Source organism: Coenobita brevimanus, chromosome 97 (genome assembly GCF_032717465.1).
Source record: "Coenobita brevimanus isolate Jiangsu-jjx chromosome 97, ASM3271746v2, whole genome shotgun sequence".
NCBI classification, from domain to species: Eukaryota; Metazoa; Arthropoda; class Malacostraca; order Decapoda; family Coenobitidae; genus Coenobita; species Coenobita brevimanus.
In genome coordinates this window covers 34,607,924-34,635,171 of record NC_137050.1, presented here as the reverse complement: position 1 = coordinate 34,635,171, position 27,248 = coordinate 34,607,924, and the positions used below count along the sequence as shown (strand labels likewise).

The following is a 27,248-nucleotide window of genomic DNA, read 5'->3' as shown; positions in this document are numbered from 1 at the left end:
ATTCCCTCCAGAATTTATTAATCTGACTGTAGATAGATAGATATTTGTGGGTTGTGGAGCAGCACATATTGTATAACTGCTCTGCAAGAATATGGATGTCTGATATTCAGGAGTTGAAGTCAGAGGGTTGTGCAAGGAAATAGATATCCAGTATTCTGAGTTGAAATTTAAGGGTTCCATTTACAGATGATATTACAGTATTTTGGTGTCGTGATAATAAAAATCTATTTACTACTTTTGTAGTGCCAATGCCTATATAGCATCTATGACCCAAATGAGGTCAGAGAGCCTTACTGTAGACCTTACCCTCATGTATAAAAATGTTTCATATGGGTAGAACAGCAATATTTATACATTCCTCTGAAGTTACTTCCCTTTTAGTGAGGACTCAACCTCTTATCATCTGCAGGCATACAGTATCAGATCAATGAGAAGACCAGCAATTGCAGCATCAAGGGCATACCTGTGTCAGCGCTGGATCCTGCCCCAGCAGAAGCCCAGCACATCCGCCTTCGCCATGCATCTGAACTCATCTCCATCGATCCAAACCTTTTCATTTACAAAGGCACTGTCAGTATTCCATAATGGTCCTAGATAATTATACTTTCATGCTTCAAAAAGACTATTTTCAGTACTGTTCAATTAATTCATGAATGCATATTGTACAAAGTAAGGTTTTAGTTTCAAGCACAGTACTGTACTAGTTTGTGCAGCTTGTTTTTATATATTTCATCAAAACTTGATCATGAGCACATTTAAGCTCCTGTATTTCCCAGTTGATTTTTATCCCTATATTATCACTTGTAATTTAACTATTGCCTTGAACCTCGCAAGTGCATGAGATTTCCCTTGTGTGTATGAAAATGATATAGCAGTAGCACACAACCTTACTATGATGCCATATTTCTTCCTAAGGAATCCCTATACCGGGGTTGGTCGTGGTACAGTTGATCTTTTCTGTGGACTGGAAGCTAAACCATGTGCTAAAACTAGCTGATTACTTCCCAGCTGTTGCTGGAAGCTGTTAGGAGAATCGAAATTTCAGATGTGTTATGAGATCTTTAGCAACGTGAGTCTCAGCTTGGACTTGGACTTTATGTAGCCTACAGTCACTCAGAACAAAGGTCACCAAGTGACCATTTGTGGCTTAATGTTCTTTGAATAAGAGTGATGATTGTGTGGTTAATTACCAAGCTTGTAGCCACAGAATTTCACACTCAAGCTAGTACCTCCTAAGGTCATTGGTACAGTAGCCATCTGTCTACTTCTTGCAAGCAGTGTGTTGAGAATGAGGTATACTGTGTACTGGTGGTGTATAAGTGTGTTGGTCATGGTGGTTTGTGTACGTAAATGATGTACACAGTCATGTGGGTATCGTTTTCGTTTTTGAAGGCTCCAACATGCTTGCATGCGTCGGCCTTGGTCACCTAATGGCGGCTTTCCATGCTGCACGATCTATTGCAGCCTCCCTGTTCAGTCCATTGACCCTGAGGTCACACTTAATGACCTCGTCCCACATCTTTCTCGACCTACCCCTAACAACCTGACCCCCAACATTAACACTTCTCACCTTCTGCACCCAGTTATCATCCCCCATCCTCTCCACATGCCCAGACCATCTCAATCTACCTCTCCTCATCACAACACCAATACACTCCAGACCTATCCTACCTCTCAACTCTTCCATAATAAACCCAGCCCCCCCAGGCCTTGCACGCAGGGACACACTGCACATCCACCTAATCATTGTCATTTTCTGTATGTCTGAACCTACGAATATTCTCCTCCTTTACTGCCCAGGTCTCACTACCATACAGCATTACACTCCTAACACATCTATCTATCTATCTATCTATAGCCCGACGCCCTAATCCCGCAAAGGGTGGCCGCAGACAAAATGCCTCCAAGTCACTCTGTCACCCACCATTTGACTACCCTCCCCCCAACTCACCCCCCCATCCCTCATATACCTCTCAACTCCATCCCTCCACCTCATCCTCTGTCTACCCCTCCCTCTCCCTCCCTCCCTCCACCTCACCTACATACACCCTCTTAGTCAGTCTTTCATTCTCCATTCTCTCCACATGTCCAAACCACCTCAGTGTATTTCTCCTAATCTTTTCAACCACATCCACATCTACCCCACAACGTTCCTTCACTTCGTCATTTGTCAACCTGTCCCTCCACGTCACTCCACATGCTCCTCTCAAGTAACTCATTTCCACTGCTCTCACTCTTGACTTGTTCCCCTCTTGCAAGGTCCACACCTCGCTTCCATACGTCAGGGTAGGGATCACAATACACATGCTGCATACAAAGACCCCTTAGCACGTAGGGGGAGTCCTCTGTGTTAGGAGATGCAACAGCTCCCTGAACTTCTTCCAACCACTTCTCATCCTAGCCACAGAGCTAGCTTCAGCCACACCTCCAGCACACAACATGTCTCTCAAATAAAACTCTTCCACACATTCAAGAGATTCACCAGCAAGTTCAATCCTTTCATGCCTGGAAAGCTCCACCTGCTCTCCCCGACACGCCGCACACATAAAATCAGCATTATTTCGCTGTCTACCTCTGATACCACTACGTCTCTTGTGCGCATATTTATCACAAACACTGCACAAGATGGAATTACTTCCCACGCCCTTGTGGCAAATCGCACATGGCCACTCCCCTCGTCTTTGACAGTACCGCCACCAACCCTAGATATCATCACTTTTGTTTTATCTGCATATACTCTTAAGCCCTTGTGCCTCATACCATCTCTCCACTTCCTAAATCTTTCCTCTGCCTCCTTTTCGTTCTCTGCAATCAACAACAAATCATCAGCATACATCTCCAACGGGAGTCCGTTTCTGAAGTCACGTGAAAGGGCTTCAAGTGTCATGATAAACAACATGGGACTCAAAACTGACCCCCTGATGCACACCAGCGTTCACGGAAAACTCATCACTCAAATCTCCATTCACTCTTACCTGGATGCGAGCACCCATGTACAGAACCATAAGCACCCTAACCAGCCACTCCTCCTAGCCAAGCTTTCTCATTGCCCACTTCACCACCTCTCTAGGGACTCTGTCAAAAGCCTTTTCCAAATCAACAAAAACAAAATACAGATCCCTTCCCAATATATTTTTCCAGAAGCTGTGGAACAATGAATATGGCATCAGTGGTCCCCCTGCCTGGCATAAATCCAAACTGCATCTCATCAATATTCACTCTTTCTCTAATCATACCTTCCAGAACTCTTTCCATTACCGTCATTATCTGATCTATAAGCTTAATACCTCTATAATTTCCTCTTTCCAGGTCATCACCCTTCCCATTATACACATTTACAATTACACTCTTCAGCCAATCATCTGGGACAACACACTCATATGTAATCATATTTATCAGGTCACTGACTGACCTCACCCCTGTATCTCCTGAGCCTTCAGCATTTCAGCAGTCAACCCAGACACACCTGCTGCCTTCCCCACCTGCATCCTACCTATTGCCTCACTCACAGTAGCAGCGTCAATCAAAGGCCAAGGGCCAAACACTGGATCTGCTGGCTCCAAACCTTCCATATCCCAGTCAAACTCCTCATCCAACAACTGGTTCTCTCCATGCATCTTTAATATCACCACTACCCTTCCTACATCATTCTTCACACACTGCTCACCTGTAGTATCATGATTATCCTTCTTCATCTGATTTGCCACCTTAAATATCATATTTTTCCTTTCCCCATGATTCAGGTTATCAAGTAAAAGTCTCTGTGACATAGACTTCACCCTGTATACCTCTCTTCTAACCCTATGCTTGGCAGCCAAGTATTCCTCCTTGTTACCACCCTTCTTCCATTCTTGGAAAAGTCTTCTTTTCTCCTTAACTGCAGCTTCTACACCCTCATCCCAGCACCAAGTTACTTTATGTCTTGGTGGGCCTCTTGTCCAACTGCATATTACATCAGTACCTCTCAAGAGGTTGTTCTCGAGGGCTCTGTACTGTTCACTAACGCCCCTGTCTACAGCTCCCTGTTCAGCTACCACTCTCCCCATCTCGCTATAGAAGGCTTCCCTTACTGCTTGGTTTCCCAGCATCCATATTTTCCTCCTAGGTACGTATGTCCTCTTTTTCATCACTCGTTCTTTAATCACCACATCACAAATCAATAGTTTGTGCTGTTGCTCACACTCCTCACTTCCTATAACTTTAACATCCTTCACTAACCTCCTATCAGCCCTCCTAACCAGAAAATAATCTATTGGACTGCTATTTCCCCCAGGCTCGTATGTAATTAACCTACTCACTCTTTTCCTAAAATGAGTGTTGCACAGAATTGTGTTTGTTGCCTCCCGAAACTCAAGTATCCTTTTCCCTTCTGCATTCCTTATACCATACACACATCCCCCATGTACTCCCTCATAACCTTGAACTGCTTCACTTACATGACCATTTAAGTCCCCTCCCAAGACCATGATCTCTTCATCCTGCATACCACCTACTACATGTATATGTACATAAATGATGTACTGTACAGTGCACACGTGTTGTGTGGGCTTATGTACGTAAATGGTGTATACCCACAGGGAAACTGCTTGCAGCCATTAGTTCTTCCATCCATCCATCCATCATCCAATCCTACTCTGCCTCATGAGGAGCGTAGGAGCCTGAGGCTAGGCAAGTTGGTCCTGATATTTAAGATGAGAGTGATTCCATTCCTTATTCCTTATTTAGTTGTAAAATTTAGTCACTCCTCTCACTGTAGTCTAAATAAAGAAGTGTTTTACTGTGTATAATAAGATTACGGCAGTGGATGGGGTCAATAAAGGGACAGTAACTCTGAGACAAGGGGATGAACGGTATTTGGAATCTTTGTTTAACCCCTAACCACTGGGTGATGATTATATCCGATGTGAAATTGGTGAATTGGAGGCACTGGGGGATGAGTATAACGGCAGTTGTATTCATGCCACAGAGTGAAGTGGCTGCCACTTGATCTCATCACCAAAGGGTGGGGATAGCCTCCTGGCACCCAAGGCAAGCAAACCTCAGTCATCTTTGTGACTCTGTCAGATGCAGGACAATGTTTTTCTTAAGTCTCTTGTCCAGTTCCGTTCCTGCCATACGTGTACTCTTGCCTCATCCACCCCTGCCAAGCCTCTTTCCAAGGACAATAGGAAAGGGCTAAATGATAATGCTATTGAGCATTTCTTGGATGCAACTGTGTCTAGTTTATCTAGTAATGGAGAAGTTATCACATTCAGAGCAAAGCGAAAGTCGGTTCCACATGCGCATACATGAATACAGCCTGCCTCGCAGCCAAAATTCATATATTTTCTTCATGTCCTTACTCATCAATTTGACCACCTACAGACCTGGGGATGTTATTTTTCGCAAGAAGAGGAGTTGGTGAGTAATATGGTTTTTAATTGTTTCCCTAACTTTTATACTTTCCGAGATGTTAAGGTTTGAAAACAAGCAACTTTGGGAAAATTGCCCATACTGAGAGGGTGACGATGGTATAAACAGCCCAGTGTAGAGGGGTTAAACTCAGCTAGTACAGCAAAACAATCCTTTATTTGACTGAAAAAGTTAATCTTGCCTATGCTTCTTCATCACTGTGCTACACAAGGTTTGCAATTTAATGCCCACATTAGATATAAGACAGTATGGATCAGTTGGGTCAAGGATTGTGTGGGTAAAGTTGAAAGTTGGACTACAAATGTGGGCGATTGTGTGTGTGTATGCGCCAACGCAAGATCGTGCTACCAGAGTGAGAGAAGAGTTCTGGACAAATGTGGAAGTGTGCATGGGAAAGTTTGGAAGGAATGAGAGAGTGTTTTTGACCGGTAATATGAATGGTAAAGTAGGGAATGTAAAGGTGGATGGAATAGTTGGTGAGTGGGGTGTGCCTGCTGCGATAGATGAGAATGGCAGTGCGTTAGTGGACATTTGTGCTGGGAGGCGTTTGGTAATAGCCAATACCCTCTTCAGGCATAAAATGATCCACAGGTATACATGGCGAGTGATGAGAAGGGTGGGTGGTGAACTGAATGAAAGGAAGGCAGTGATTGATTATGTGTGTGTGGATGAAAGGATGCGAAGATGTGTAGTGGATGCAAGAACTCATAGAGGTTGGGGGAGTGGACTTTCTGACCACTACTTTGTGGTGGCCAGAATTAGGATACAAGTAAGATGGAGGAATAGAAGAAGGGAAAGATGAGAGGAAGGAGTAGTTGCAAGGAGAGTGGAAAGGTTATAAGAGGATGAGAAAAAGGCAGAGTATAAGAGAGAAGTGGAGGAACGATTGGGCAAATATGAATTGGAGCAGATGGGGGACGTGGAAGGTGTGTGCAGGATATTTACAGAAGAAATGTGTGCGGCTTGTGGTGTGTGGGAGGAAGAGAAGACGGAGGGGGGTGCAAGGAACAGCGTGGTGGACTGAAGAGGTGAGACAGGCTGTGGCACAAAAGAAGAAAGCATACAATGAATGGATGAGAAATAGGGGCGTGGAAGAAGTTGAGAGGCGGAAGAGAGAGTTGCAGTATATGTAGAAAGAAAGAGAGAGGTGAAAAGGTTAGTAATAGAGAGTAAGAAGAGAGTGGATGAGGAATTTGGAAGGAATTTGAGTGTAAAGTGGAGGGACTGTAAGAAGATGTTCTGGAAAGAGATGAAGAGAGTAAGACAGGGTGGAAGTGAAGTTAGCAGGGGAGTGAAAGATAAAAATGGTAGATTACTAGTGGAGACGGGAGAAAAATTGAGCAGATGGAGAGAACACTTTAACCCGCGGCGTCCCGTCGACGTACTTCCACGTCCTCACGTTATGTCACAGCTAATCCCGTCGACGTACTTCAACGTCCTGCAATTGCAAGGTTCATAATTTCCACAATTTTCAAAATTCGCGCGAGATTTTCGATTCGCCCACGTACCCAAGCCTCCCCTACCTGCCGCCAGGCGGGCAGCGTCCTAGACCCCGCGTGACCCGCGCTCGCCCTTGTCTTGGTCACTCACCTGCTAGCAGTGACCCAGGTCAGACATGGCGCGGAAAGGTCTCTCAGACGAGGAAATAGTATCCGCCCTGGAAGCCTTCACTGGAGATAGTGATTCTCCACTTGACGATGATGTGGTAGATCGCGATTACGTCCAGCCAGAGGAAGAAATAAGTAGCAGTGATGAGGAGGTCCCTTCGCCCCGAAAAACGCGGTATGTGACATACCGTAAGGCAAGGGAAGGCCAGCCTGCTCCCCAACCACGTGCACAGCTATCTCTCCATCCCGAATCTGATGAGGACGAGGATGAGGATGATGAGGATGACGGAGGCTTAGGACGTGATATCGCCACGTGGTTGGGAAAAGAGAAAATATCACCACGAGGATCAGAAGGTGGGGCGAGACGACATATAAGGTATGGTGAAAGTACTTTGTCTGGGGAAGTGGCAAGTGGTGTGGTGGGATTGCTGGGGGAAAGGGAAAGTGTTGTGGCGGCAGCGCGGGGTGAAAGTGAGAGTGGTGTGGGGGTAGTGCGGGGTGAAGGGGCAAGTGGTGTGAGTGAGGCAGCACGAGCACGTGGTGCACGTAGGCCTAGGGGAGAGGAGGTGGAGTCACTCCCCAGCACTTCTTTCGCCCCTGAATATTCCCAAACTTCCTCCCCACAGCCCCAGGATGTGGGGAAAGGAAAGAAAGGGAAGGGAAAGGGTAAAGGAAAAGGGAGTGGGAAGAGAAGTGCGAGTGATGAGAGGCGCCGCTCCACCTCCCCAACCTCCCCCACCACCCTCACCTCCCCCACCACCCTCACCTCCCCACCCTGACGAAGGGGACGATGGGGACGTGGCTGGAGACGGTGGTGTCACGTGGAACTGGGAAGATGGGAGTAATTTTACTCCCATCATTCACCCTTTCACTGAGGAGTGGCGGTCAGGTTGCAAGGCTCCAGGTGTAAATGCAGGTTCGTCAAGGGTGGATTTTTTCAACTTGTTCTTTGGTGAGGCGTTTGTGGGGCGCATAGTTGAACAAACTAATATTTTTTCACAATCACAGCGCCGTGAAAGTGAACGTTTGGGAACCACGAGCAGGCATTCCCAACAGTATGACTATCCCGTGACAATTTCAGAGATGTTCCTATTTTTGGCCCTGGTTATCTTGATGGGTGTGGTAAGGAAAAACCAAATTCCTGCCTACTGGACAACTGACCCAATCATCCTCACACCTTTCTTTGGAAAGGTGATGAGTCGTAACCGATTTCAGTATACTCTCGGCCGCCTCCACTTTTTTGATGCAGAAGATCCAGCCAATGCAAATAACACCGATAAAATGAGGAGAATTAGGCTGGTATTTGATCATTTACGGCAAATGTTCCGCTCCTCATTTTATCCCTACAGAGACCTCGTCATAGACGAGAGTCTTGTGTTGTGGAGAGGCAATATTTCCTTTAGGCAGTACATACCCAGCAAGAGACACCGTTTCGGGTTCAAGATCTTTGTTATGTGTGACTGTAAGACTGGTTATGTGCAAGACATAGTCTTGTACATGGGCGCACAGACAGATATAACAGAAGATCGGAGTATAGGACTCTCTGGGGCCGTGGTGAAGACAATGATAGAAGAGTACCTTCATCGTGGTCATGTGTTGTACCTGGACAACTGGTACACTAGCCCTCTTCTTGCTAGGTTCCTCCACCAACACGACACCGGAGTCTGTGGTACAGTCAAGAGAAACTGTCGCCATATGGTCAAGATAGGGAGGAAACTTGACAAGAACGAGGTGGTTTTCTTCCAGGCCAATAACATCCTTGCAACCCTGTGGAACCACAACAGGGATGTTTGCCTCCTATCAACTGTTCACAGCCCCCTGATGCACCGCACAGACTCCGTGGATCACCGTAGCGAGAGGAGGCGCAACGTATGGAAACCCGAGTCTGTACCTGCCTATAATCTGAACATGAGGCAAGTTGATCAGTCAGACTCGATGATTTCAAGTGTTGACTGTGCCAGGACCACGATGAAGTGGTACAAGAAACTCTTTTTCCACTTGCTTGACATCACGGTCCTGAACGCCCACTACCTGCACGCAATGACCACCGGAGTATCTGAGACCTTTGAGGGGTTTGTGAGGGAGCTGGCACGTGAAATAATTGCCAAGCATGCCCAGGACAGACCCACACACCGCACCCGCACCCCCATGGCTGCTCAGACTCCCCTACGTCTTGCAGGACGCCACTATCCCAGCGCAATCCCTTCCGACCCAAACCGTCGTAAACCCCAGCGTCGCTGCCATGTATGTAAGCACTCGACAGTCAGACCATCCACTCAGAGAAAAGACACAAGATACGAGTGTGTCGAGTGCAATGTTGCGTTGTGCCTTCAGCCTTGTTTCAAGGAGTATCATAATTTCCTACACTACTGAAACTGTGTGGGAAGGCGAAATGACGCTCATTATAATGATAAGGCCAGTCAGTAGGTGCTAAGTCAAATATAAAGTTGAAATGGGTGTTATTTTTTCAGAAAAGTAATGTATAAGTTGAGAATTAGTGTAAGTTGAAAGAATTGATATCAAAACTACACCCACTGTGTAAATCTGGTCAGTAAATATGTGATAGCAAGGAAATAAAGTGGAAACGGGTGTAATGTTAGCATGAATAAAACATATAAGTTGAACAATAGTGTAAGTTGTAATAATTGATGTCACGAGTACACCCACATTCTGGTCAGTAAGTATGTGATAGGAATTATATACAGTGGAATTTGTTGTAATGTTAGTAGTAAGGTATTTTATAAGTTGAATACTAGTGTAAGATGAAACAAATGATATCGCGATAACACTCCCTGTGTAAGTACGCGCAAATATGACGCTCAGTTCCATCGTAAGTTCTGAAATTATGTGATATCAATTATATCAAGTGTAAACATGTGCAATGTTAGTGGAGAATTATTATATAAGTACAAAAATAGGTTGTAAGTTGAAATAGTTGTCATAGCGACTTCACCGTGTGTGTTATTATGCGCTATTATTACGCTATATATTTACGTAAGGCCTGAAATAATCTCAAAACAGTTCTATAAAGTTGAAAAGTGTATAATAATATTAGAAAAGTATTATGGAAGTATAAAAAACACAATACGAGTTGAAACAACAGTCACAGCGAGTTCACTCACTACGTAAATAAGCGCTAACATTACGCTAAATGTTATCAAAAGGCCTGTGAATACGTAAAAACAGTTCAATAAAACGTAAAATGGTATAATGTTATTGTAGAAGTATTATGTAAGTAAAAAAAATTATATGTATCATGATTTTAGAATGTTAGAGATTCATCGTGACCAAGTTGCCCGATTTTGCTTGTTTCGCACGATGGTACAATGCTTATTTCTGCTCTATTTTTGTATAAAATCCAATATACTCTTTTATCACATGTTTTTATGTTTATAATAAATACATATCTACTTACTTTCATTGGTTTCCCAGACTTATAATACCATAGAAAACGTTAGAGGCTCAGACCGCCTACGGAGAACACGGGGCCAGGTGGGACCAAGGCATACCTGGTTAGGGTAATTAGGGACCCCGGGGACCAATTTCTTTGCCACTGACCATTGTTTCTGACCAAAAGCGAAAGTTTAAGCAAAAAAAAAAAAAGGGTCGAAAAATGGTCGGGATTGGGGGGTACCAGTGGTCAAAAAGTGGTCGGGACGCGGCGGGTTAAGGAATTGTTGAACATACAGGATGGAAGTAATGCGAGTATAAGTGGCTGGGGAATGGCTGGGAGAAGGAGGGAGGTGAGAAGACAGGAAGAAATCAGTAGGATAGAAGTTGTGGAAGCAATCAAGAAAGTTAAAGTGGGGAAAGCCCCAGGAATTGATGGAGTGTGTGGTGAAATGCTGAAGCATGGGGGAGAGATAGTAGTAGATTGGATGTGGAAGATGTGCAGATTGGGAATTGATGGAGTGTGTGGTGAAATGTTGAAGCATGGGGGAGAGATAGTAGTAGATTGGATGTGGAAGATGTGCAGATTGGCCTGGGAGGAAGGTAGAGTCCCGGAGGATTGGAAGTCAGGTATAATTATTCCCTTGTACAAAGGAAAAGGGGAAAAAGAAGTGTGTGGTGATCATAGGGGCATTTGTCTTCTTAGTATATTAGGAAAAGTGTATGGTAGGATACTTATTGACAGAGTTAGAGAAAGAACAGAGGAATTAGTTGGAGAAGAACAGGGAGGCTTTAGGAAGGGAAGAGGTTGTGTAGATCAGATATTCATTCTTAGATCTTTATTGGAAAAGTTTCTAGAGAAGGGAAAGAAGTTGTATGCGGCTTTTATGGATTTGGAGAATGCATATGACAGGGTGGATAGACAAAGATCGTGGAAAGTATTAAGAATATATGGAGTAGATAGAAAGTTGTTGAATGCTGTGAAGAGTATGTATGATGGTGCTAAGGCTGCAGTGCATGTGGATGGTGAACTGAGTGAATTTTTCTCTTTAGAGGTTGGATTGAAACAGGGATGTGTCATGTCTCCATGGTTGTTCAGTCTGTTCATAGATGGGTAATAAAAGAGGTACAAGGTAGGGTAGTGGATGTTGGAGTGGCCCTGGTGAGAGAGGATGGTGTTTGGAAACTCCCTGTACTGTTTTTTGCAGATGATACTGTGTTGTTGAGTGAAGACGAAGGGGAGCTGCAAGGTCTGGTGGATGAGTTTGGGAGAGTGTGCAAGAAATGGAATATAAAGGTGAATGTAGGGAAGAGTAATGTGATGGTCTTTGAGAGAGGTGAAGTCAGTGAATGTACAGCGAGGTTGGATGGTGAGGACTTGGAAAATGTATGTTTAAGTACTTGGGTAATGTGATGAGTAAGGATGGAGGTTTGGAGGGTGAAGTGCTTGAAAGGGTACAGCAGGGAAGAAAGGTTGCTGGTTCTTTGAAAGCAGTGATAAGAAACAGGGAAGTGAGCATGGAAGTGAAAAAGTTACTACATGACAGTATTGTGATACCAACTCTAACATATGGAAGTGAAGCTTGGACATTGTTGGAAGACACAAGTCAAGAGTGAGAGCAGTGGAAATGAGTTATTTAAGAGGAGCCTGTGGAGTCACATGGAGAGACAGGCTGACGAATGAGGATATAAAGGAGCGTTGTGGTGTGGATGTGGATGTGATAGGAAGTGTTATGAGGAACACACTGAGGTGGTTTGGCCATGTGGAGAGGATGGAGGGTGAAAGACTGACGAAGAGAGTGTATGTGAGTGAGGTGGAGGGGGGAAGAGGGAGGGGGAGGCCGAGGATGAGATGGAGGGATGGGGTGGAGAGGCATATGAGAGAGGGGGGTGTGAGTTGGGAGCAGGGCAGTGAAATGGCGGGGGACAGGATGACGCGGAGGTGATTTGTTTGTGGCCACCCCAAACGGGATTGAAGGGTCTGGCAATAGATAGAGAGATTATATATATATAATGAAAAGGTGGTTAGCATCTTCAGATGATGTGTATGTATGGGCAGTCAAATGTTTGCATGCATAAATGATATTCAGATCTGAGTGTAACCTGAATGAATATTTAGCTTGGTGGAAGACACTGTAACCAAAAAGTGTTGCTCAACTTCAACCAGGAAACCATCAGTGCTTAGTTTTTCAAAGTAAATAAGATATACTTGACCAAAGACTGTCCTAAAATCTAGAAAAGCATGACAATTTTAGTATGTGTAATGTGAGCCACTACAGTGCAATACACGGTCAAACCTCAATATGACGGACCTCAATAAACCAAATTCGTTTTTATAGGACTTGAGCCTATCATACTAAATTCTCATATATCAGTAAAAGTCTGATAAAGCTAGAAGCAGTCCAGACTGCCTGACCTCAGTCCAGCTTGGGCAGGAGGATGGTGGAGGATGAAGATGTGTGGATAGGTTGTCATGACCTTGATGATGGGCATTGGATGGGCGTTGGGTGGTTGTTGTGACCTTGATGATGGGCATTGGGTGGTGGTTGTGACCTAGATGATGGGCATTAGATGGGCATTGGGCGGTTGTCGTGACTTTGATGATGGGGGCTGGATGGGCAGTGGGTGGTTGTCATGACCTTGATGATGGGCATTGAGTGGTTGTCATGACCTTGATGTTGGGCATTTGATGGGCACTGGGAGGTTGTTCTGACCTTGGTGATGGACGTTCAATGGGCATTGAAGTGGGTCGGGATCTTGAGGATGTAGATTACTGGATATGAGTTGGATAACAATGAAGCAACAGTGCTAATGAAAAAAAGAAGTTGGTGCAATCCAGACTATGTCTGACATACTGTATTGGAAAATGTCCGCATTAGCAGGAGGAAGTCCGGATGTCATTTTTATTGGAAATTCGCTTTTTTTTGGAGTGGCTTGGGACCCAAGTAGTCTGATAAAGTGAGGTTTTACTGTACTTCTATGTATTTGGTTGACCTACACCGTACTTGAGTCATTCATGCTTTATATTATGGGTTGCAGTTTTCCATCCATCCATCATCCATTCCTATGTCGCTCCATGAGGAGCGGAGGAACCCAGGGCTGGGCAAATTGGTCCTGACATTTAAGATGAGAGTGACCAGCCCTACTTATCCCTGAGTGGCATTTACATGAGCAATAAACCCCAACCACCCCTTGGATATAAACATACACAGGCTCAATCTGATTGGAGCGCCTTAATTACCCACTAAACCGCCAGACGCCATAATTTGTTTATATGGTTACCACCCAGCATAGTAAATGGTTCCTGGTGTGCAGGAAACCATTTGGCTTGTCACTTAGTGTAGAGTCACCCATAGGCAGAAGGAAGAGGAAAGAAAGAATGAAAGACAGAAGAGGGAGTGTAAAGTTGCCTGTAGGCAGACGAAAGAATGAAGGAAAGACAGACAGAAGAGGAAGGATAGAGGAGAGGAAAGGGCAGACACCCAAAGCAGCACTACATTGAGTGAATTGCAGTTTGAATCATGAGATATGTAGGGATAGTCCTTGACTACTAGTGAGTTAAATCCAGTGGTAACCATATAACCAAAATATGGCACTTGGTGGATTAGTGGGTAATTAAGGCACTCCAATTGGATTGGGCCTGTTTAGGTTTATATCCAAGGGGAGGTTGGAGTTTATTGCTCATGTAATGCCACTTAGGGATGAGTGAGGCTGGTGACTATTATCTTAAATGTCAGGACCTACTTGCCTAGCCCCGGACTCCTACATTTCTCATGGAGCAGTATTGGATTGGATGATGGATGGATGGATGGATCAGAAGTTTACATACATTTTATATTTCATACATTGTTAACCAAGATTTGGCTTGGTTTTTAGAAGTTGAAGTTAGGGTGGTAGGTGGTGGCTACCATTATCCACTCACTTGATGTAGTGCTGCCTATTTATTCTTTCACCATTATCATTCTTGTCTGCGTCTGTCCTTATCTTTTCCTTTAGCTCCCATCTTTCCCATCACACTTTCGTACTCTTTTTTCTTTTCAGGTGGTTTTACATTGAGTGACAAGCCTGATGGTTTCCTGTAAGCTAGGAAATCATTTACAATGCTGGGTGGTAACCATGTAGCCAACCCATACATGTTCCCCTCTGTGTCAACAAGTAGGTTTGTGGAGGGATAGTGCCCCTCCCCGTAAAATGCTAGGAGATGCCGCATTAAGCCCAGAACAAGGCACAGATGCTACAAACCGCCAGAATTTTTTATTTCCAATTTTATTTTGTGGGCAATTGAGAATGCACCCATGTGGGTGTTTTTTCATAATGATATTATGTACAAATTTTTTTTCATTCTTTTAAGGTGAGTCCCATGCCTAATAATGAGGTCACAAAATACTTTGTGATCTTGTTCAAATATTTTGTGAAGTTGGCTATATACATCAAGAGATGAAGATGTATCGGTTTTACACATATGTATGAATATTTCTTGATTCATACTTTTATACAAATACTCCCAGTGGTCACCAACAAACGTATTAAAAGAAAAAAATTAGATTTTCATCAAAGAGACTGTGGTTCCCACGGACAGAGATGGCAGGGTCAAAGGAACAAACTCAGCAATGAATCTGTGATTCATCTCTCAGCCCATATATGCAGAAACTTCTCACTATCTGAGAAGCAAATTATAGTTAAAATATAGTATGTCTAAAGTCTGGTGGTAGGTGGGGGCGCTCACCATCCACTCACTCGATGTAGTGCTGCTCTTGGGTGTCTGCCCTTTCCTCTCCACCCTCCTTTCCTTCCTTCCTCCTTTGTCTTTCTTTACTTCATTCTTTCCTCGTCCCTCTGCCTGTGGGTGACTTTACACTCCCTGTTTTGTCTTTCTTTCCTTCATTCTTTCTTCTCCTTCTGTCTATGGGTGACTCTACACTGAGTGACATGCCAGATGGTTTCCTGTACACCAGGAAACCATTTACTATGCTGGGTGGTAACCATATAACTAAATTATAGCATCTGGTAGTTTAGTGGGTAATTGCGGCGCTCCAATCGGATTGAGCCTGTGCAGGTTTATATCCAAGGGGTGGTTGCGGTTATTGCTCACGTAATGCCACTCAGGGATGAGTGAAGCTGGTCACTCTCATCTTAAATGTCAAGACCAACATGCCTAGCCCCGGGCTTCTGTGTTCCTCATGGGGCAAGGTAGGATAGTATGATGGATGGATGGATATATCTAAAGTTAAATATGTCTGTTGTTTAGAGATGATATGCATAGCACGGCTTATGTTTCACAATACCAACCATTATAACCATTGCTAGAATCTGTTATGTATGGTGTAAATGACAATCAGTACAGCTTAGGAGTTATATTAGTATTCGTCTTCATATGAACTCAAACCATTGTAAAGTCATGGATATTGCTGTCAAGTCAAATTAGCAGATTTATCTGATGTAAAAAAAATACTGAATTTGGTCTCTGATCCAGAGCTCCAAGGTGCCTGGTGTATGAGTGTTTGTCAGCAGACTTTTGTTAACAGTCAGTATGACACACTTTCTATGTGCTGTGGCTGACTGCTGGTCAGACTCAAGAAAGAAGGGTGCGAGGGATGTCAGACACTGGGCCAAATTTTCATCTGCCAAGAAAGAACCAATAAGAAGAAAAGTTTGGGAAACATCTGAGAATACATGTGGGTGTGTTTTGATCTGTAGAACATGTCATACCGCAGGCAGCGACTATCTGGTGAAACAGCTTTTTTCTTTTAATACCTTTGCTGGTGACCACTGGGAGTATTTGAATAAAAGCATAAATCAGGAAATATTCTTACATGTGTGTAAAACAGGTAAATCTTCATCTCATGACATACAGTATATAGCCAACTCCACAAAACATTTGAAACAACATCACCAAGCATTTTGTGACATTATTAGTCAAGGGACTCGCCTTAAATGAATGAAAAAAATTTGTGCCGTACATATCATTATGAAAAAACACCCATATGGCAGCATTCTGAATTGCCCAATGATAAAATAGGAAATTAGTAATTCTGGTACTATATAGTATCTATACCTTACTGCGAATGCTCATCTTAACTCAAAGACAAACAACCACCCTTACAGGATCATGGCATCTGACTATAGAAAGTAGGCTAGCAGTGCGCGAGAGATTGGGTGGTCCACGACCTCGCGCACTGAGAATTCGCGCACTGTGAATACATAATCTTGTGGGAAAAATTACATATGGGCAGTACCCCCTCATACCTGGACATTTTTTGGCCCTTAGAGACATAATAAAGGTCATATTTTTCAGACACTGAACTACAGATTTAGCTACAATAACAAAACTATGGTTAGTCACCTTACCAACAGTAGACAACAGGCCTGATGGACTTAAATAACAGGGATTCCCAGGTGCGGCAACACTTACAGTGCCAAACCCCCCGCTGCACCTCCTGCCGCACCAACACTTCCCTCCACAGACTCCTCTTAAGCACCTTCCCCAGGAGCCTCAAAGTCACTCACTTCGGCCATAAACCCTTCAAAGTCCAATGCTGACACTTCTGACATTGCATCCTCTTCATCCTCAACAGGAACAGGAGCAGACACTGTAGCTGGTTCCTCAGTTTCATTAACTTGAGCCTGCTGTGTGTAACTTGTTATGAGCATCTGTCTTCTGTTTATTTCTTGCCTGTGCCTGTGTGTGTAGAAACGGAAGAGTTTGTCGATACCAACCAGAACTTCCTCTGTTCTTAGGCTGCTCACTTCCTGTTCCTTCACCTCTTCCCAGAGCTTATCCACGGCAGCAAGGATCTTGCTTATTCTTGACATACACAGCTCAGTCCTGCCCTCCATCACACTAGGCTGCTCAACTTGACCCTGCTGGCGTTGGGCTTTGCGTCAGCCTCGTCTATCAGTTGCAACACTTTCTCGGGAGGCTGTTCCTCATTAGCGGTGTGCACTTCTCGTATGTCCACCAATGTAACGTCCTCGAAACCTGGTGCAGCTTGTGCTGCTGTCAGTGTTGCTGCCTCAGCCTCGGCCAGTGATTGAATGGCAGTCTCCTGGGTCGTGCATAAGTGAGGCACGAGCATTCGCCACGCATGGTTCATCGTTGCAGGTGTAATCTGGTGCCAGGCTTGTAGGAGAAATTCAACTGCATCTCTCACTGTAAAATGACGCCAAAATGCCTTAACAGTCATGTCACCTGTGGCGGGTTGTGATACCGCTGCTGGCGGAGATGAAACGGGAGCAGGTGCCTCATCGAGGTCTTCGTCGTGATCTTCTTGAAGGGCATGAAGCTCCTCTTGTGTGTCAGTCTTCCTGCCTAGGTAGTCGTACACTTGCTTATGGTAGAAGTGCTTCACAGTGGCGATCAGTTCTTGATCCAGTGGCTTTACTATGGTGGCACCAATCTTAAGTGGCGGTTTGGGTGGGGCACGAACCTCTGTACAGTGGTGCCACGTGTTCCATACCCGCTATGTTAACGGCTCTGATATATGTTATAGACATCACAATAAGATAAACACATAAGAATATAATGTTAACGTGTGTATTATAATATATGAAAGAACAGTAAACTGATTATGCGTAAAATATTTATACGGCAATACAGAAACGTGGCATAATTATTTTACAGTGTTGCTTAAAAAAAAGTAGTCGCTTTTATTGGCTGTTACCGTATTTCTGGGGTTGGTAATAATGTCACAATTATGATTAAAAGATAATGTGCAGGAATATAAGCAAATATATGCCAGTTTCTTAGTAAAAAATATATATACACTAAACCCTCGTGAGCGGCAACACACACACACACCCAGTCCGACCTGGTCATCTGTGAGGGATAGAGGATTAATAGGCCTGTTTGGGAACACCTCTTAAAAAAAAACGCACCAAGACTTTAACCTCCTGGGTGGTGTGGAAATAAAGTCAAATTTACAATATGTACATTATAACGTAAAAGAAAATAACCAAAATGTATCCTAAAATACCACAGACGAGAGAGAGAGAGAGAGAGAGGGGGGGAGGCAGACCAGGGGCAGTGTTGAGTGCAGCTGAGTGAGAGATGGAGGAAAAGAGGGAAGGAAGGAGGGAGAGAGTGATTGAATGAAAACAAATCATGGCGCCACAACAGCGAGGTCATCTGGCGCCATATGTAAAACAATAATATTTTTAAACATAATTAGGTATAATAAAAACAAAATAAAGAAATGAAAGCACAAGTTTATAAGTCACTCATAAAAGAAACAAAATTGACGCACATTTCCCCCAGGAGAGAGAGAGAGAGAGAGAGAGAGAGAGAAGGCAGGCCAGGGGCAGTGTTGAGTGCATTGTCAAGCTGAGGGAAAGATGAAGGGGGGGGAAGGAAGGAGGGCGAGAATGATTGAATGAAAAAGCGCCGTAACATCGAGGTCATCTGGCGTCATATGTAAAACAATAATATACAGTAATAAAAAACAAAATAAAGAAATGAAAGCACAAGTTTATAAGACATAAAAGAAACAAAATTCCCTAGGGTGATGCACATCCCCCCAGGAGAGAGAGAGAGGCATCGCGAGTATGGAAAACGTGGCAACACTGTACAGAGGTTCATGCCCCACCCAAACCGCCACTTTAGAATGGTACGACCATAGTGACGTCGTGCAGGGTGGCAGAAACACAACATGACAATCCTTGTGCAGATCTTCCAGGTATGGAGGGTGACTTGGTGCATTGTCAAGCACAAGAAGCATCTTAAATGGAATGCCTGGTTCCCGACACTTGGCCCTGGCATCGGGGACACAGCGCCTCGTTAACCAGTCTGCCATAATGTTCCCAGTCATCCAACCATTTGCAGACTTGTACCAATACACTCCACTTGCGTCCATGTTCGTGAGGTTTTTGTAGCACCTTGGGTGTGAAGCTGTGTGTACAACAACTGGCCTCATCTTGTGGCTCCCAGACAGGTTTACAGCGAACATTACCATCATCTTACACTTCTGGAGCTTGCGACCAGGGGCTTGTTTCTGTTTTTTAGTGATGTAAGTTGATTTGGGCATGGCCTTGTAGTATAACGACGTTTCATCGAAGTTGTAGATCTGGTCCTTGGTGTACTGTCCCTCTTCAAGAAGTGCTCTAGATATCACAGGATAGTCTCTCACAGCCAGCTCGTCGGCAGAGCCACGTTCACCAGACACTTTGACGTGACGGAGTTCCTTGTGCTTGAGAAAATGGTCCAGCCATCCAACCGATGCCTTGAAAGGTTTGTCCACATTTAACTTGCGAGATGCTGCCTTGTAAAAGAGCTGGGCTTGGTTCCGAATAAATCTTCCATTCAGTGGAACACCTTCCTTCTCCTTCCTCATTATGAAGGTGGCAAGATACCACTCCATTAGTATCATCGCACAATTTCCAACCCGCGAACAGCCGTCTAGGTCAGAGGCACCATATGTCTTCACTAGAGCCCTTATGGCATCACGGTTCTTCCACACTGTTCTCACTGTTGATTCAGCCAGTCCCAGGGCTTTCCCGATGGCGGTGTTTCCTTGACCCTCCTCCTTCATCTTGGTGATCTCTAACTTGGTGGCGTGCGTCAGAAGTTTCTTAACTCTTGGGGTTGGAGCCATGGTGCAGCGAAGTACAGGCCAGGATGGAGCAGCAAAAAAAAACGCCACATGTTGTACACGACAGGTTAGTTGTAGAGAGCGGATCCGCACTGTGCACGAGCCAGGACTGTTATGGCGCGCCTGCTGCCTTGTACCCCAGGCTGTGCAGTAGAATGCACAGGAATTTATGCGCATCAACATGACGACACGTGATGCGTTGTGTGAGGGGTGGTTGCGTACTAATAGAAAATGGCATTTTTGAGCCACTCTTTGCCTCTACCTCGCGTTCTGTGAGGTAAACTCACGCATTCAAGGTTTTTGGTTATGATTTTTGGTCACTCGCGCACAGTGCAAATCACGCACTGTGCAAGCCTACTGTAGATAGAAAGAAAGAAATGTTATGTGTTTTCTGTTTGTCTACTGATTGAGTCATGCGTACATTTAGGGAAGCACAAAAGTTAATAGTATGTGCTTGATGTTGTTTTCTGTCATTTGGCCATAGATGTTACGTATTTGTAAAATGTAAAGATATAGTACATTTATCACTGTATAGCTTTTCATCTTCATCATCCGGACCTCCTTTCCCACCCTAGGGCAGGGTGAGGAGTAGCAATGTCCAGACAGCCCAAATTTGCCCTTTCCCACCCTAGGGCAGGGTGAGGAGTAGCAGTGTCCAGACAGCCCAAATTTGCCCAGTCCAATGGGCCACGCTTCCATTCACTCATCATTCAAGCCCCCGGAATCCTGGCTCCATCGGATATGCCAGAAACATTGACCATGTTCTGTAGCTTCACATAAAGGTATCCGATTGAGTATAGCTTTTGCCACATAAAAAGGCAAAAAAAAGCTTAAGAAATTGTGATATTCCTAAACAGTTTAATACTATATATTGATATATATTATTGTTGGTGTCTGCCCATTCCTCTCTTCTATCCTTCCTTTTCTGTCTTTCATTCCTTCATTCTTTCCCCTTCCTTTTGTTTGTGGGTGACTCTACACTGAGTGACTAGCCAGATGGTGTACTTGTACACCAGGAAACAATTTACTACGCTGGGTGGCAACCATATAACCAAATTATGGCATCTGGTGGTTTAGCGGGTAATTAAGGCACTCCAATTGGATGGAGCCTGTGCAAGTTTATGTCCAGGAGTGGTTGGGGTTTATTGCTCACATAAAGCAACTCAGGGATGAGTGAGCCTGGTCACTCTCATCTTAAATGTCAGGACCAGCTTGCCTAACCCTGGGCTCCTCTGCTCCTCATGGAGCGTCATAGAATTGGATGATGGATGGATGGATAAAATAACAGCATTTTCACATTAACTAAACAAAATTAGATTTGCAAGAAATGACCAGATTCATCACTAAATTTCTTATGCTCCAAGAAAGACAATGATAATTAAATTGTGTGTAGTAACCTTATAACCGACCAACATGTGTTCCGTATGTGACAACAAGTGGGTTGGCAGAGGGTTAGTGCCCTTCCCTGGAAAACAACTAACTAAAAATACGAACAAGAATCCCCGGACCAGGACTGACCAACAGATGGCGAATAGGAACCGAACAAAGTACATGGTACAGATTCTGATGTGAAATGTAAGTGGTGCCAATGATGAGGTGAAAGAGAGAGAGAGATTGTCCAGGTGCTTGAGGGTGCAGAAGTGGATGTATGTGGAATAACTGAGATGAACTAGAGAGGTGAGACTGTGAGAGAATGGAAGTATGGATGGGGTATATGTGTGGGAGTAGGTGACAATGTGAGGGCAAAAGAAGGAGTTTGTATTGCTGTGTGCAAGAGATGGAAGGAGAATATAAGACAGTATGGGTCCATCAGCTCAAGGATTGTGTGAGTAAGATTGAAAGTTGGACTACAAGTGTGGGCAATTGTGTGTGTGTGTATGCACCAATGCAAGATCGTGCAAGTAGAGTGAAAGAAGAGCTCTGGACAAATGTGGAAATGTGCCTAGAAAAGTTTAAAAAGAATGAGAGAGTGTTTTTGATTGGAGATATAAATGGAAAAGTAGGGAATGTGAAGGTGGATGGAGAAGTTGGAGAGCGGGATGTGCATGCAGATGTGGATGGGGTTGGCAGTGCTGTAGTGGACATTTGTGTAGGGAGGGGCTTGGTGGTAGCCAATACCCTCTTTAGACTCAGAATGATCCACATGTATACGTGGCGAGTGACAAGAAGGTTGGATGGAGAACTGAATGATTGATGATTGATTATGTGTTTGTGTATTGTAGAATTAGGTGTGTAATGGATGGAAGAACATACAGAGGTTGGGGGAGTGGAGTTTCTGACCACCACTTGGTGGTGGTTGAAGTCAAGGTTCAAATGAAATGAAGGAATAGGAAGAGGGAAGGACAAGAAGTAGTAGTCCATACAAGGAGGGTAGAAAGGTTGCAAGAGGATGGATAAAAGGTCAAATATAAGAGAGAAGTGGAGGAATGATTGGGTAAATATGATCTGGAGCAGATGGGGGGCATGAAAGGTATGTGCAAGATATTCAAAGAAGAAATTTGTGCAGCATGTGAGGTGGTGTGTGAGGTGAAGAGAAGACGAAAGAGGGTGCAAGGAACAGTTTGGTGGAGTGAAGAGGTGAGACAGGCTATGGCATAAAAGAAGAAAGCATATAGTGAGTTGATGGGAAACGGTCTTGGAGGAAGTTGAGAGTCAGAAGAGAGAGTTAAATGTAGAGAGGAAGAGAGAGGTGAAAAGATTAGTAAGAGAGAGTAAGTAGAGAGTGGATGAGGAATTTGGAAGGAATTTGAGTGGAAAGTGGAGGGAATATACGAAAATGTTCTGGAAAGAGATAAAGAAAGTTAGACAAGGTGATAAAAAAGTAAGTTGGGGAGTGAAAGATAAAAATGATAGATAGCTAGTGGAGAAGGGAGAAAAAGTGAGTAGATGGAGAGAATACTTTAAGGAATTGTTGAACATGGAATGAAAGTACTGACTGGGAGAAGGAGGGATTTGAGAAGAGAGGAAGAAATCAGTAGGATGAAGTAGTGGAAGTAATGAAGAAAGTGAAAATGGGGAAAACCCCAGGAATTGATGGAGTGTGTGGTGAAATGATGAAGCATGGGGGAGAGATAGTAGTAGAATGGATATGGAAGATGTGCTGATTGGCTTGGGAGGAAGGTAGAGTCCTGGAGGATTAGAAGTCAGATATGATTATTCCCCTGTACAAATGAAAAGGAGAAAAAGAAATATGTGGTAATCATAGGGGCATTTGTCTTCCTATTGTTACTGGAAAGGTATATGGTAGGATACTCATTTACAGAGTTAGGGAAATAACGGAGGAATTAGTTGGGGTGGAACTGGGAAGTTTTAGGAAGGGAAGAGGTTGTGTAGATCATGTATTCATTCTTAAGTCTATAATGGAAAAGCTTCTAGAGGAGGGAAAGAAGTTGTATGTTGCCTTCATGGATTTGGAGAAAGCATATGACAGGGTGGATAGACAAGGAATGTGAAAAGTATTAAGAGTATATGGAGTAAACGGGAAGTTGTTGAATGCCATGAAGAGTATGTATGAGGGTGCTGAGGCTGCAGTGTGTGCGGATAGTGAATTGAGTGAATTTTTCTATGTGAATGTTGGATTGAAACAGAGATGCGTCTGTAATGACCAGACTGAATCTTAACAAATTAATCACTAGTCTGGCCGGGATTTGAACTCAGGCCCCCACCCTTCAAAGGGTGTACTGCCACATATCCTACACATAGGTGGTCATATTTCCTACACAAAAACAAGTATCCAGCACATTTCCTACACAAAAACTGAGTACCCTACAGGGCACATCTCCTACAAATTTAGCAGTTTTAGAGTAGTGACATATTTCCTACAGAGATCAGCATATATCCTACACTCAAAAATCTGTTCTGTCACATATCCTACAAGGATACAGCATATCTCCTACACACAATAATCTGTTCTGTCACATTTCCAACACGTGTAGCCGCCCCCCCCTCCCCCCATCAGAGCGCCTCTGTACTCGGCGCTTCTGGCTCACTACACTCCTGACGACCTTGACCAGTCAACAAGTACTTAGCTTGTTATATGTCCGTTCTGCGCAGTATTATGGAGCAACCATAATAAGGAGAAAAGTATCGTTCACATTCAGACATGAGTCGAGTTTAGTCTTGATCCAGCAGTATTTGTTTCTCCTTTCGACGGGACAGACGGCATTTCTGAACCTTGTACTCCACTGCTCCTGGACCAAGCATGGCTAGTATTGAGGGGAACATCCACTTCAGTGCAGTGGTTTACAAAGACAACTCTGGATTCCGGTACCTCCGAAATGTGGCCAGAAACAACAAACTGTATCTGCATTGCATTCAGCACCCCAACTGTAGAGGAAGAGCCGTATTGTCGGAGGTAAAAATTGTTGTAAAATGTTATAGACCGGGAGCTTGGTGAGATTTGATCAACATGTTGAGTACAAAATTACTGAGGTGCTTATGTTCCTATATTTATTGACAATTACTTAATATTTGTACATGGCAGATTGATAAAAAATAATAATTTAGGCCATCAAATAATTAGCGCCATCTAAGTTATGCACAAGTGTTGTTCTGTGATGGTGGTGTGAGGTGTTGTTCTCTGATGGTGGTGTGAGGTGGTGGTGTGAGGTGTTGTTCTGTGGTGGTGGTGTGAGGTGGTGTTCTGTGGTGTTGGTGGTGTGAGGTGTTGTTCTGTGGTGGTGGTGTGAGATGTTGTTCTATGGTGGTGGTGGTGGTGTGAGGTGTTGTTCTGTGGTGGTGGTGGTGGTGGTGGTGTGAGGTGTTGTTCGAATTATTAGGCAGTCATACTTTACAGACAACTGGTGTCATCAGAGCAACGCAAGGTCACAACCATGAAGCATCCTACTTTGCTGCAACAGATCTGAGGAACACTCTCAAGAGGAAGGCTGCTGAGGAAGTGGGCTCTACCAGCAACTCTGAGATCTTCAGGCGGGTAACAAGACATCACTCACATGGAGCAGATGTGTCTTTCTCATCTGTAGAGCACAGCATGCTTCGAGCCAAGCGCCGAATTCAACCGAGGCAACCACACACTGCAGAGGAGTGTGCCAACATTCTAGAAAGCCCAGAGGCCCAGGCCTTTAACCCCTAATGCGCGGCCATGGACAGCCGACCCCCCCCCCCCCCGGGTGGCGTCGTTCAATCGCGGTCTGAGTACCTGCAGAAAAATATTAGCCAAAAATCAGAGATTAACCCTAGAACATTATACTTGGTATGGCAGATAGTACTTACATTCAGCTTTCTCCAGAGACAGGTGTTGAGCCTTTGTGGACTACCCAAGGACTTGTGGAGACTTGCAAAGTTGGGTAACAAAATCTTCAGTTTCACACCTCCAGCAACCCGGTTTCCCCTCTACCACAGCCTCATTCTGTCACAGTAAACTTTATACTACAACGTATAGGTAGTTTGGAATCCATATTTGTACAATAAGCACTGAAAATAAGGATAAAGTCAACGAAGCGTAAGGCCGACATGCAGCGTGGCGGCGGTCTTCCCGTCACTCAACAAACATTTCCTTTTTCACAGCTAAAAACATATATACTACATTATTTTCAATCATATTACTTCCCAAAAGATCACCGCAGGGCGCTTTTTATTCTGCCTTACGCCCGTCACTTTATTCTCGTTCCTGTCGGCCGCTCGCACTGACTCGGAAGAGCTAGAACTCACCATAATGTCACTTTGAAAGCCTGCGGTAAACTGACGCTAAACAGGGGCAAACCATGCGAAAAAAAGCTAGTGTTACAACTGGGGAAACAAGTGTTTCCTATTAGCATAAACTGTTTGTGAGAGGAGAGCGCAGATTTACAGTTCTGAGCAGTCAGAGCGCTGCCATGTATCACAGCCAGGCTGGCCGGGCCGTGGTGGGGGGGAGAGGGGGGAAAAACGCGATACTTGGCAACAACGGAGGTCAGTAGTGCAAAGGTAAAGTATGCTAATTGTAGCTAAAGGGTGGTGGTACTGATAGACAATATCAGCTGGAACATCCTTGCCCGCATTTATTCAAAATTAACTCGAATGGCAAACGCGATGCTCCGCCATTATGTCCTTTTTGGCGAGCGTCGCAAACGCGACGCCCTGCGTTTTAGGGGTTAACGGAAACCGCAGATCTGTTATCACAGATCAGGGAAGTGGTCATTTGGCAATGATTTTTTACTCTCTAACTCTGGTACCACTGATGACCACAATTAAGGAATGGAATTTTGATGGTACTTTTACACTGTGCCTGCACTTTTCTACCAGCTCTTCACATTGCTTGGCTTTTACAAAGGTCACTCATTCCCACTCATCTTCACTTTGATGACCTCAAAGTCTCAAAAGTTGCATGATCTCACAATGCAAAAAGTGAAGGAACTCATCCCCAACCTGAATCCCGAACAAGCAATGGGTGATTTTGAAAGCAGTTCTGGTAAAGCAATTCACTCTTGCTGGCCACAGCTTCAGATAGGGGGCTGTCAGTTCCACTTTTCTCAAAATCTGTACCGGAAAATTCAGAAACTGGGGCTAACTGAACTTTACAACGACAACAAGCAGTTTAATAAGTGGGTCAAAAAGATCATGACACTAAGTTATGTGCCAGCCAATCGGATGCATGAAGCAGTTGACTCTCTGTTCCAAGAAAATTTTGACGTGAATAATCATTCCCAGGCAAAAATTACTGCATTCAAAACCTACATCACAGAGTACTGGATTCGAAAAGTCACTCCACAACGGATATCTGTCTTCGAATTTTCTCGTGGAACTAACAGTGATGCAGAGTCATATCACAGCAGACTGAAAGCCATTGTCCGCCAGCACAAGCCAAACATCTACACTTTCCTAACACATATGAATAATCTGATAACAGACACAACTAAGGACATTGAACGTGTGGATGCTGGCTTGGACATCACTCGTCAGAAAAAGGAGAAGTTTGTTAGAAACATTGAGCGCAGGGAGAACTTGAAAGAAAAATTTCAGATTGGAACATACACATTGACCCAATTCATCAATGCTGTCGCTTACACATTTGATAGCTCTGTTTCATCATTTCATCTTCCTGGAGACAGTGCTGATGAGAGTGGGGATGAGCATCAGGGCCCTGACAACAACGGAGCTGGTGCACAAGATGTTCCTCCCGAACTTCGGTGCAGCATCTGCCTAAGGCGAAGGGAAAGGACATTTGTTCTTCTGCCCTGCTGACACATTTCCTCCTGTGCAGATTGCATAACTATCCTTGTGTCAGCAGCAGATAGTAACCCTGCAACATGTCCCA

General features: G+C 44.2%; 1 protein-coding gene and 1 pseudogene across 1 annotated transcript in view; both read left to right on the top strand.

Moving 5' to 3' along the window:
• LOC145413653 (uncharacterized) overlaps positions 1–27,248 on the top strand; it is a 204,735-nt gene that overhangs the window by 124,693 nt on the left and 52,794 nt on the right. The window contains exon 8 of the mRNA XM_080283311.1: positions 410–570. Within this exon, the coding sequence (XP_080139437.1) occupies positions 410–570 (161 nt within the window). The remainder of the gene's footprint in view (positions 1–409; positions 571–27,248) is intronic.
• On the top strand, positions 24,195–27,228 carry LOC145413725 (uncharacterized; annotated as a pseudogene).